The sequence below is a fragment of the Lingula anatina genome, chromosome 6, assembly GCF_051362555.1.
Source record: "Lingula anatina isolate TDL-2025a chromosome 6, LinAna3.0, whole genome shotgun sequence".
Classification (NCBI taxonomy): Eukaryota; Metazoa; Brachiopoda; class Lingulata; order Lingulida; family Lingulidae; genus Lingula; species Lingula anatina.
Genome location: NC_141772.1, coordinates 17482194 through 17495034, shown reverse-complemented (window position 1 = coordinate 17495034; position 12841 = coordinate 17482194). Strand labels below are relative to the sequence as shown.

Here is a 12841-nt window from a genome sequence, read left to right as displayed (position 1 = left end):
TTATTTAATCGCTCGATCAGCTGAAAAATGCTTTAAAATGAACTTTTTAAAATATATTTCTGGCCGTAAAATTGTTATATTTAACTATTTCATCACCAGTTAATAGGGCATTAAAACCCTGAATTATCAATATTGCAAAGTTCAATTTTGTTCATGTCTATTCACATCTGCCTCTACTACTAGTACTTTGTTTTGATTTTTATCTATAACGACTTTCCGATTCAAAAAACGATCAAAACGTTCAACCCAAGTATCAGAATCAATATTACTTTCCATCCTATAATTTTTGACATTGGCCTTCCAAAAACTTACACGTTTGTGTTAGATTTCAAACCCTCTACTTTGCAATTAACACTTTCCCTGTGACTTCCTTTAGTTTTTTTGCATTCTAGCCCAAAAAAGGATTTTGCATCTTTATATTTACGATAATGCTGGTCGGAAATCATTAAAAGCTTTGAAGTTTCTTTAAATTTTCTAAATCTTCATTCCACCATGGCGGTCGCTGCAAGAGTCAACATTTTTGAAATATCCCCAATTAAAAAAAAAAAAAAATCGTTAGTGATGGGGGTAGCAGGGGTGGATCCAGGATTATTTGAAAGGGGGGGCGAAGTTGCCCCCTCCCCGGGCGTGAAGGGCCCCGAAAATTTTGGTATTTTAGAGGACTAACGGTGCCATTTGGCACGATTTAGAACTACATGTATGATTCAGCTGCATGTAGTCAAAATTCTAATTTCAAGAGGGGACCAGTGGTGCGATTTTTTCAGAAATTGGTGGTAGGTAGATGTGGTTGCCTCCCCTTCCGCAACCTATGGTCCTGATATAACGGTATTAACAACACCCTGCTTGCTGTATTTTGACTTTTAGCATAGCCTACTATGCAGTATACCGGAGGGCGTACTTCTCTCAATTGGCTTCACTTATTATCTATGATATTTCCGATGCTATAATTTTGCAAAACCAGTTCCATAAACCGCATAAAACCCTTTTGGTAGTAAAGAATGATCTAGACTTAGAAACTACATGTATTACTGTCCTTTCTCTTTACTTTTTAAATCACTGCTGAGAGATACCATATGGTTAGAACATATTTTATTCCATCCGTTGTGGCACTAAAAGCACTCAATTTTTAATCATCTTAGTGTTGTCATTGACATACTGAGTATCCACTAGTACTTCAACCTAGGGTTCATTCCAAATGTAACTATTGGTCTACTGTATGTAATCTGATCCAACTCCACCGTGACTCTCAGCAAATGCAATCATTTGGCATGTCTCCTGTTTATAACATACTCCTTGTATAATGACCACATTTTCTGTTTTCTACTCAAACCCAGGGGGAGGTATGTCAGTCTCTTAATGTGATTGCATTCAGCGAGAGTCCACCTGGATTGATCTACCTAGGCAATTATTGTTTCATTGGGATTGAGCTCTTAGACCTAAATATTCTTACACAGTCATATAAAACAACAACAACAACAAGTCATAACAATATTTATTTATAATTAAAAGTAGGTTGGTATATTTATAATGTTGAAATGATAATTCTAAGAAAAAAAAAAGATCAAATACATTGTCAAGAAGTGCATTAAAATTGAAAGTTATGAATACTGTTGATAAAATAATAAAATTGCCTAAAATAATAGAAGTATGACAAATAATGACAAAAACTTCAATGAAGACTTTCATAAATATCTGGACGGTAATTTTTTGATTACATGCCTGCATTCAAAATATTCCCATATAAATTTATATGAACTTTGTACATATTTCATAAAGAAACAAAAGCCTGAAGTTCACTGCAAAGAGAGTCTACATGTAGTTAGCCACTTTTAAATGTTCTCTCCCTCATCACTGTATATCATGTCTATGTACAGTGTCTTCAGTTTTGTCCACAGACTACAGACACATTGATGAATAAGATAGACGCATCATATTATCTGGATGGGGTTATGTGCGTAAATGAAATATCTTAAATATGACAGAAAGTGTGAAAATAACTCTCAAGTGGTAAAAAAAACTGGAATGTATTTATTAATCAAGTATCCTTCATCAGTTTTTCATGCAGGTGTAACACCCTACCCAGGTACTCTATGATGTCACTGAGGCATGAGAGAGAAAATATAACAACAGCTATAGGAGTCTGATGTTTTCTTCATCCTTAATTTCTCTGTTTCACCTCTCCTTATCTATAACTAAACATTATTTGATTGCATGCAGTTCCAGAATTACCAAGTGGGAAATCACTAGGTACTTATAACAGGTATTAACACCATTCCGACTTTGTTTATCCAGTATTAGTTTAGAACTAAGTTAACTCAATAAATAAGTTTGGATATTTAAGATAAGAAAATGCCTTGTTTTTTATTCAATTTCGTATTTAAAAATTAACAACAACAACAACAACAAAAATAATAATAATAAAATAAAATTAACAAAGTAAGGAACAAAAAGCAAGTACTCATCTTTTAAAAACACTAAAATGAAAGTGTACTTACAAGTATAAAAGCTTCTATATTCTTACTGCAAAAAGTCAAGTTTTTTTTTAAAGAAATAATTATAAAATGATTTTCTGCATATTACTTATACAAAATTGCTGCAGACATCTCTTATACTTAATTATCTTTCAGCAAACCATAAGATGAGCACATAAGTCCAGAAGACTAGACAGCAAAGCTGGCAAAATATACAGACACAAAACATAAAAATGTTGCAACAAGAGAGTTTAGGCGATTTATTTATGTGACAGTACTGAATATATACATATGCATAATATATAAATATGAATATATAAGTATGGGTCCTGCACTATGGGTTAACAAAGTCACCATTTTTACCACTAGTTATAAAATAGCTTCTTTCAATATTTATAAAACTATACATTTGTATTTGAAAAAAAAATTCAAATCCTGATAATTTTGAATTATGGCAATTATGGCAGCATTTTTACTAAAAAGGCCACTCTGTAAATTTGATGTTAACCAAAATCATTGTTTGGTATTTATGGTTAGTAAGTCACCTAAATACATGCAAAAAAAAAAAAAAAAAAAAAAAAAAAAAATCTAAGAAAAAGATGCGGTGACATCTAGCTAAGATAGATGGTGAAAGAGTTTGAAAATTTTTTAAAATAATTTTTACCTCATCAACCAGATACCAGTGTCTGTGCAAATGAAGTAAATATTTTTACTCTTAAGCTTTTCTGATGAATGAAAATTAAAAACATTGTTTTATATTAATATTTCAAAAGATAAACATATAGAATACTTTTTGAATGCTGCATCCTGGGATTATGTTTAACCCAAACCCCACATTTAAAAATATAGGCAAAAAAAGAAAAAGGACATAGATGTTGTTCCATGTAGCAAGGTTTTGCGTAACCATTTCTCGGAATGTGCAAAGACCTGCAAGAAAATTCATGGAAAGCTCTTGAGTCTGGTACAGAAAAGTGCATCACTGATGAACCAATGTTGAGACTGCAGAATCTTTTGAATGGATAATGTTGCGGCAATGTTTTCATTGATATTTTTTGTTTCACATTTCTGGTGTGCTCAATAGATTCCGATTTTTTATTCCGTCAAAGTGTAGGGGGGGGGGGGGGGCATGCACCACGTTTAGAATAAACACCAGTGGATGTCCAGAGATGGGTACGGGTAGGCTCGATGTGAACATGGTCCCCTACTGCCAGACATCTACCAGTATCAGTACTCCTACAGCAAGTTCAAAGCCACTGCTCCCAATTAAGCTGAGGGACACGGAGTCAAGATCAGAATCAGAGTAAGTGTTTGATAACTACACAGCCATTTTATACAGTTAAAGTGGAGGGATGCAATGCATCATGTTGAGAATGAACAGTGTACATGTAATGTCTGGGCATGGCTACAGGAACATGGACCCTATCTCCTGAAGCAGAAAGGAAAAATAAAGCCTGGTTCACAAACCTTGATAGCATTGGGACAAATCATCATCAATAAAAGATTCCAGAAGTACATTATGTCAGGAATAAGTATTATCCCCCAAATAAAGGTAGGAAGATCATAGAAGATGCAACAAGACTGTACTAAATGGGGAAGGTTTCCACACAAAAAGGGGGAAAACAATGGATAACTTCACAAACTTATTTTTCTCTTTTAGATGCTTAAGAAACAATGTATCAACTCTCATATTTTAATGTACTTCATATTTCCAAAGGTTCAATGTAAGGATATAAGACTTGTAATTATCTGGCAGCTATTGACTATCAGAGCTATAAAGGCAGACCAGCTGCAGTTGACTTACAATCAGGTGAAATAAGGTAAATGAAGAAAAAATTAACATTCCTTTCAAGTAGTACTAGTGTAATTCTCTGTACACCCAAAAGAGCTACCTGATATGGTAAAAATTGTTTTAAACTTGCTTTTCACTATTACTTACCAAATCAGTATTACGATAATGCATTGAAGTCCTTCAAACATTTGCTTTTTAGGTATACTAAACAGAACAGTAAACAGGCAAAATCAGGGACAGTCAAATCCCAAGCTGATTTTAATTAATTTCATTAGCTAGAGAGATGGCACCTGGTGTTACTGGGTTATTATGAGCGTGAACAGGAATTGGCATCTGGAGTTCACTGCTTTAAGCTCCTTGAAAATTCTCTGTCCGGCAGCTTTGAAACTTCACTTTTGTCATAATTAATTTGCAGCACTGAATCTTGCGCTTTCTTTTAGGTACACGCTGTCGCACTTATACAGTTAATGTTTATATTCGGTCTCATTTTGCTATAAGCTCTTTGCTGCAAGCATACCGTTCAGGATTAATGATACCAATTGAGACTCACTGACAAATTTTTGTTCCATTTGTGACTGCTTACTCCTCTTTTGTTTCGATTTCGTTTGTGTGACTCTCAGATCCAACCAAGCTTTAGGGGACTTTTCATCATTACAAGTTACTAATTTGCACCTCCCTGACAATGTTTTCCATACGATTTGTGTCTGCCTGCTTTTCTTTTGTTACGACTTTGTCTGTGGGACTCGCGTATCCAGCCAAGCTTTAGGAGACTCGTATGTGAAGCAGATCATTCATTCTTACAAGTAAGATTTTATTTTCATCACATTTAAGTTACCTGTAAGTCTTGAACACAGTTGGCCATGGCAGTTCTCATCATTGGTCACTATTTTGTTCATAGGCTTGGTTCATATCTTGACCAATGCCGGGATGGGCATACGGGAAAAGATTTTGGATTTCCCAACGTTGTAAACTGGCACGGTGTGGGAGGCCGTATGGTCCCGAAACTACCAAGGTATGACTTGGGTATCCTTAACCAGGTCCCCCACACTGTATTTAACAGGGCAGACACCAGGTAGGTCCCTTAAAGTTGCCAGGCAACAAGATGAAACATACAATACAACTGAGAAGATATTGATGAGAACCCCTAATGTACATGTATCAAGTTCAAACAGTATACATGTCAGATTCAACAGGTTTATTAATCTTATCCATGCATACAAAGTAAGAGCTTGATAACATACATGGCAAGTTCATGAAGTGCCAGGTCTGACAATGTATTGTGTTTGTTGAGATTGTTTTGTATTGCTACCTCAATCTAGATGTACTCTATAAGTAAAGTACAGTCCGGCGTGCAAGTTTGAATCTCTCTTGTGATTGGTAACTTAAAAGTAAAACTGTTGATTGTATAATTGGTTGATTGGTAAATGTGTACTAGCTGAGCATGTACGTAAGGTGTGACTTAAAATAAGTCGGTCTCTTATGCCTCTGAACGGCTATGATCAGCCTCAGTTTGACATATACCAGGCAGTATTGTATTCTTTGTACATTTCCAGCAAGCAAACGACATTGATCCACTGTTGAATCAACGTTAATTTTGGTGGATCAACATTGAATCAACATAGAATCAATGTTGTTTGGCTGCTGGGATTCATAAAGCACTCTGCCACAAAGGCATAACAATTGGTGCAATTGCCTGGATTCGATTTCAAATTTTGTGTAGCTACATGTATATAATGTTGTTAATTTAGAGGTTAGAATTTGTAGAATTACTAGTTATTAGCGATATTGGAATTTCTGGAAAGGCTTTATGTATGACTGAGTGAGAGTTGGAAAGATAGTGACACATGTTAGATAGGACTTGTTGCAAGATGTGAACTAGACGGTAGTGATATTTTATTTTTAGTGTTGATTGGTGTGGCAGATTGGCAGAAATGGTTAGAGAAGGTTGGTTAAACCTAAAGAGTCAGAGTTGTATTTGTGTTATGTATTGTGGCTGTGAAAGAATTATGGAACTGCAAAGAGCAATTGATTCTATTGAATGATGTGCTATATTACAAATGGGAAAAGAAAGAAGATAGGCATTTGTGCTTAATTGTACCAAAAGATTTGGTCAATGAAGTTTTATTTTTTCTGTCATGATTCAAAAACAGCTGGTCATTTTGCTTATGAGAAAACTTTGCAAGAACTCAAACAATCATTCATGTGGCATGGAATGAATAGCGATTGTAAATTGTATGTAAGTTCATGTGAACTTTGCAATAAAAACATGCAAAGCACTGTTTGACCAAAAGCCAAATGAAATTACATCATTCAGAATTTCCTATGGAAAAGGTTCAGTTGAATATACATGTACTTGGACCGTTTACACAAAGTGAATTTGGGAATTCTTATATTTTGGTTATAATTATGATAGACCAGCTTATTAAGTGGATGGAATGTGTGGCTTTGCAAATGAGACAGCTGAATTAGTTAATTTTAGCAAAAGCATTTTCTGAAAAAATTCATAGTTACTTTTGGTTGTATACAAGAGATATATACAGATCAGGGGTCAAATATTCAAAGTACCCTATTTAGAAATTTGTGTAGTTTTTTTTTTTTTTTTGAAATCAAACAACTTAGATCAACTGGTTTTAGGGCGAGTTGAAAGATGCATGGGTATTATTACACAGATGATTAGATGATCATGTAATGTACATGTAACTTTCCGTCTTTGTAATTGTATTTTAAATACCTCAAGCTTGGGTCTCTTGAAAAGAAAAACAGGATCCCCAGATCCTTTGCCACCCAATTTTAAGTAAGTGTTCCCAACAGCAACACACTTTTTTAAACATAATAATCATATTTATTTGCAAACAAAAGTTGAATGAGACCTTAATAATACTAACAAGGCAGTATAGCTATACAGACAAAAAGCAGAAAATAAAGATGCACAAAATAGGTCATTTTGTCAATTTTGATGCAACAATAAATATTGCTTATAAAAGCATAGTCAATCAACACCAAATTTTAATCATGCACAACAGCTATCCATGGACGATAAGGATATAGCTTCAGCTTGAGAGTTCAAATTCACATACTGAAAATCCCAATGTGTGAATAATGATGACAGTGCACAAAATAATTATTATAATACTGTAACATAATGCCTAACAACATAAATACCAGTACTATTGCTTACATGGAAATATAGAATTCATTAGATTACCAGTACTCGTAAAGGGATTAAGGTAGATGGGAGCGAAAAGTCACATCTTGAAAATGTTAATGTTTCAAAAAAGTAAAAAATTAAAAAGTACATATATATATAAAATATATTTATTTTCCAATAAAGCTGCTACCCAAATATTTCATTTAGCTGTATTTACATACTAAGAATCACCACAGTAAACTTGAGGATAATTATGTTATTCATCTATGCCATTAATGTTGACAATACACAGATTTTTTAATTTATATGCAATATTATAAAATATTTACATGCATAATTGAAACAGTAACTGCAAAATTGTTTTCAGTTGACAACCCTTAGCAAAATGAAAACTAAGCAGCAAAATTTTTGTAATATGCAGCAAATTCTTAACTATGTAATACTGTAAATGAAACTGTATGTGGCACAAGGCTAAACCTATAGGAGTTCAAAATCACTCCCAATGTGTGTTTTATGTAATCTCATCTAATGGCCACTTGAGAGTGAGATGATTTAATAGCTATGTAACTACCAAAATGTACTGATCAACCCATGTCCATACGTCACAAACTACATTTATATATGTAGGAAAAGAAGAATTCTACAAGAAAAAAAACTTTAAGACAAATATTCCCAACAGGCAAATTTTTAATTAAAATGATATTTTCATGATATTAATCTCCCTATATAATTGAAGACAAAAAGCCAACTGATTCTCTGCTTCATACGTTATCTGCATTGAATACAGTACAATATATGCTTTATTTAGAAACAAAAACAAAAAAGTTTAAGTCTGATTTTGAAACCTGACCCATTTTTAGTAAATTATTATTAATAATTCATTTCAGTCCTGTTAGTTTGAAGACAAGAGGTCAAACAGTTATCCACGAAATGTGGTTTCTGTGTCACATATACTGGTACATGTAGTAACAAATATTCAGAAAAATCATGAAACAGCATAACATATGAAAAATAAATCCGGTAAAGCTGGTTTTCAAACTCAACCTGTATCTCAGTCACATTCTTAAGTTCTGTAGGTTTGAAAACAATGGGTCAAATGGTTTTCCATGAAATGGGTAACCTGTATTGTATATGGTATAAAACAACCAAAAAATGGCTAATCTTCAAGAAAAACAAGGCAGCAAAGCTGTCAAATGTACAGACAAAATAACAGAAAAAAGGATGCAAAAGAGGTCATTTTGCCAATTTTGATGCAATAATAAACAAGCCCGTGGAACTTCAAAGTCACACTTTGAAAATGCCAATATGTGAAACCGTTTAACTGGCAGTAAGAATTACCAAACAGACTGCATTGCCTACTGAAGCTGTATTTTAGTCCCATGTTTCTTTCCTGTAAGTTTGAGAACAGTAAGTGACATGGTTTTTCTTAAATGGTCATCATGGGAGCAGTGCCCAAAATAGTTTTTTTTTTTAAATTTAGATGCAATATTACATAATGTTTAACAGCATAATGACCATCAATTTTAATAATAAAATATTAGTATCATGGATATTCAGAAAATGTGACTAGCAAGGGTCTTCAGGCCCATGGAACTTCAAAGTCACAACTTGAAAATGCCAAAATGTAAACAAAGACAGCACTGTTCTGAAATGTTTTTTTTTTTTTTTTCATTTTTAACAATTTTTTAACATAAAACAAAATAAACAGTTTACTGCAATTTTTATATGATCAACTAAGAAAATTGATGAGATGGGAAAAATATCAATAGAATAGTGTTAAATGTCCAATTTCCTCCATTCTGAGATTCTGAACATATAGTGAATGATTGAATCTCACAAACTGCAATGATATGAGTTTATTTCCATTTTTGACACTTTATTACACAATACACGATAACAAGTTTACCATCATTTTTACATAATCAACTAATAATGTTGTAAAGATGCAGGAAATGTCAACCAAACACTTTTACATGTCTTATTAGTTAAATAATGAGACTGTTAACATGCCTAAGAATTTAATCTGAGGAAATGTGAAAAAACAGCATAACTTCTAAAATAATGGCCCGATTATGCTGATTTTCGAACTCAACCTGTGTTTTAGTAAGATTGACCACTCCTGTGAGTTTAATGACAATTGGCCTATCTGTTTTTCTTATATTGTGTTTACAGTGTTGCATGTATGCTGAAAAATGAAAAAACAGCATAACTACTAAAATAGTGGCCCCATCATGCCGATTTTCGAACTTGACCTGCGTTTTAGTAACATAGATTACTCCTGTGAGTTTCATGACAACAGGCCTATCGGTTTTCCTTGGAATGTGTTTACAGTGTTGCATATATGCTGAAAAGTGAAAAAAAAGCATAACTTCTACAATAATGGCCCGATCATGCTGATTTTCGAACTTGACCTGCGTTTTATGAATATTCATCAGCTCTGTAAATATAAAGCCCAAAAGTAAAACTGCCTTCCACTTATCGTGTTTACAATGAAAGTGCACGGCACCGGCGACGGCGATGACGGCGACGACAGACGCAGGTGATGGCAATATGTACAGACACACCTATATATATATTTACTGTACTGTTTGAGAACAGTAAGTGACATGGTTTTTCTTAAATGGTCATCATGGGAGCAGTGCCCAAAATAGGTTTTTTTCAAATTTTGATGCAATATTACATAATGTTTAACAGCATAATGACCATCAATTTTTAATAATAAAATATTAGTATCATGGATATTCAGAAAATGTGACTAGCAAAGGTCTTCAGGCCCATGGAACCTCTAAGTCACAACTTGAAAATGCCAAAATGTAAACAAGACAGCACTGTTCTGAAATGTTTTTTTTTCCCATTTTTAACAATTTTTAACATAAAACAAAATTAACAGTTTACTGCCATTTTTATATGATCAACTAAGAAAATTGATGAGATGGGAAAAATATCAATAAAGCAGTGTTAAATGTCCAATTTCTTCCATTCTGAGATTCTGAACATAGTGAATGATTGAATCTGACAAACTGCAATGATATGAGTTTATTTCCATTTTTGACACTTTATTACACAATACACGATAACAAGTTTACCATCATTTTTACAAAATCAACTAACAATGTTGTAAAGATGCAGGAAATGTCAAACAAAAACTTTTACGTATCTTATTAGTTTAATAATGAGACTGTTAACATGCCTAAGAATTGAATCTGAGGAAATGTGAAAAATATGCTGAAAAGTGAAAAAACAGCATAACTTCTACAATAATGGCCCGATCATGCTGATTTTCGAACTTGACCTGCGTTTTATGAATATTCATCAGCTCTGTTAATATAAAGCCAAAAAGTAAAACTGCCTTCCACTTATCATGTTTACAAGGAAAGTGCACGGCGACGGCATCGGCATCGGCATCGCCATCGGCATCGGCATCGGCGACGACAGACGCAGGTGATGGCAATATGTACAGACACATCTGTGTCTGTACATAAAAATGGTCCAATCAAGCTGATTTTTGAACAAGAGCTGCGTTTTAATAATACTGATCATTCCTGCAAAATTGAAGACAATAGGTTGATTGGCATCCCTTGAAATTTGTTATCTGTATTGTACGTTGTATATAATATATGCAGAATTGAAATTTTAAATGTATTTGACAAATCATAAAATTACGGTACTACTTTTAAGTTTAAGAATTTAAGAAAAATTAAAAAGCTGACAATGCCCAGAGAATAAAAGTCCTTGAAGCTCTCATTGTTCTCAGTTTTGGCACTTTAAATAGCTGCAGGGAACTTTGTAGCTATCTAATAAAGCTGTTCACTCTCGGTTGATAAAAGGTGATTGATTTTATGGTCACTATAGTATTTTTTTATACATTCTCTACACAACTCATCAACACAACATTAAAATGATTTGGTATTGGTAGTTTGGAATACTTCTTGATATAAATTTTCAGGATATAATGTATAAAAATCTCTGTCTTTAATGGATTATTATTTCTATTCAGCATTTACATTAAAATGCAATTTTTCTCCCTTTTGATTTGCATTTTTATAGTTTATTGAGTGGGTAATCCTTTTTACCACATCAATTCTATAGTATGTAGATCAAGTGTTTTTTAACTGAAGACTCAGTAACCATCTCTCGTCTCTTGTAACATCTTGGGCTCAGAGAACCAATTGAAATTGTGGCTGGTGGTACATGTAACAATTAAGGACAGAAAGTCTCATTTGTAACCATGGTTTTCTGGCCTCATGTTTCTAATGATGTTTATCTTGGTTTCAATGCAACCTTGATCTCTTTTGCTGACTTCAAAATCAATGCAACATTGAATTCTGCTTTTTCAGATTTGTCTGCCATGGAAATCTTAAACCTGCAATTTGATGAAAAAAGTACCTGTAAAAACTTGAAATCAAGCTTGACAACATGCACACACAAGGCAGCAAAGCTGTCAAATGTACAGACAAAATACAAAAATTAAAGATGCATAAAATAGGTTAATTACTGTCAATTCTAATGCAATAATAAATGACGCTTAACAGCAAAGTCAACACCAAATTTTAATTATGCACAACAGATAATAAGGATGTAAGTAAAATGTGTAAATGGCATAGGACTTCAGGTCCATGAGAGTTCAAGTTCACACATTGAAAATGCCAGCATGACAAAAATGAAAATTTCACAAAATATTGCATAAATTCAAGAAAAAATGATAATCCAATCAAGCTGGTTTTCCAATTTGAGCTGTATGTCAATCCTAAGAATCAATCTTGTAAGTTAAAAATAATTTAGTTACCATAATGTTTTTTTTTCATAATGGAGTTCTAACTCCCACACTGAAAATGCAAATATGTGAAAAATGAAAATTTCATAAAGAACTGCACTGCTTCCAGAAGAGAATGCAATCAGACTGGTTTTCTAACAAAATCTGCATTTCAGTCCTATGAATCTTTTCAGTAAGTTTGAGAATAATAATTAACATGGTTTTCCTTTAATGGTCATTATGGTGGCCATTCCAAAATACTTAAAAAAATTTGAATGCAATATTACATAATGCTTAACAGCTAGCATAGCAACCATAGATTTTTAAAAATGAAATTCATGTATTATGGATATTCAGAAATTGTGACTAGTAAAGGTCTTCAAGCCCATGGTTCAAAGACCTATAAAATGCCAATATGTAAAAAAGTTAAATTTCACACACAAAAAAAAAACAAAAAAACAAAAAAAAAAAAAAACTGGTTTTCCAACTTAATCTGCATTTTAGTCCTCTGTTTCTTTTCTGTAAGAATAGTAAGTGACATTTTTTCCCTAAATGGTCACTTTGGACTGAGGCAGTACCCAATATAGGTTTTTAAATTACTTTAATTTTGAAGCAAAATTACATTATATGTAATGCAGGGGCGTATTGAGGCCGTCTTCCGGGTCTTCCAGGAGACTAAA

General features: G+C 33.2%; 1 protein-coding gene across 5 annotated transcripts in view; it reads right to left on the bottom strand.

Annotated features, from left to right (window-relative positions):
- Positions 1 to 7079: 7079 nt before the first annotated feature.
- LOC106178004 (ultra-long-chain fatty acid omega-hydroxylase) overlaps positions 7080 to 12841 on the bottom strand; it is a 50501-nt gene continuing 44739 nt past the window's right edge. For all 5 annotated transcript variants that reach the window (XM_087014749.1, XM_087014746.1, XM_087014747.1 and 2 more), the window contains one exon: positions 7080 to 11771. In XM_087014749.1, the coding sequence (XP_086870875.1) occupies positions 11669 to 11771 (103 nt within the window). In that variant the 3' untranslated portion in view covers positions 7080 to 11668. The remainder of the gene's footprint in view (positions 11772 to 12841) is intronic.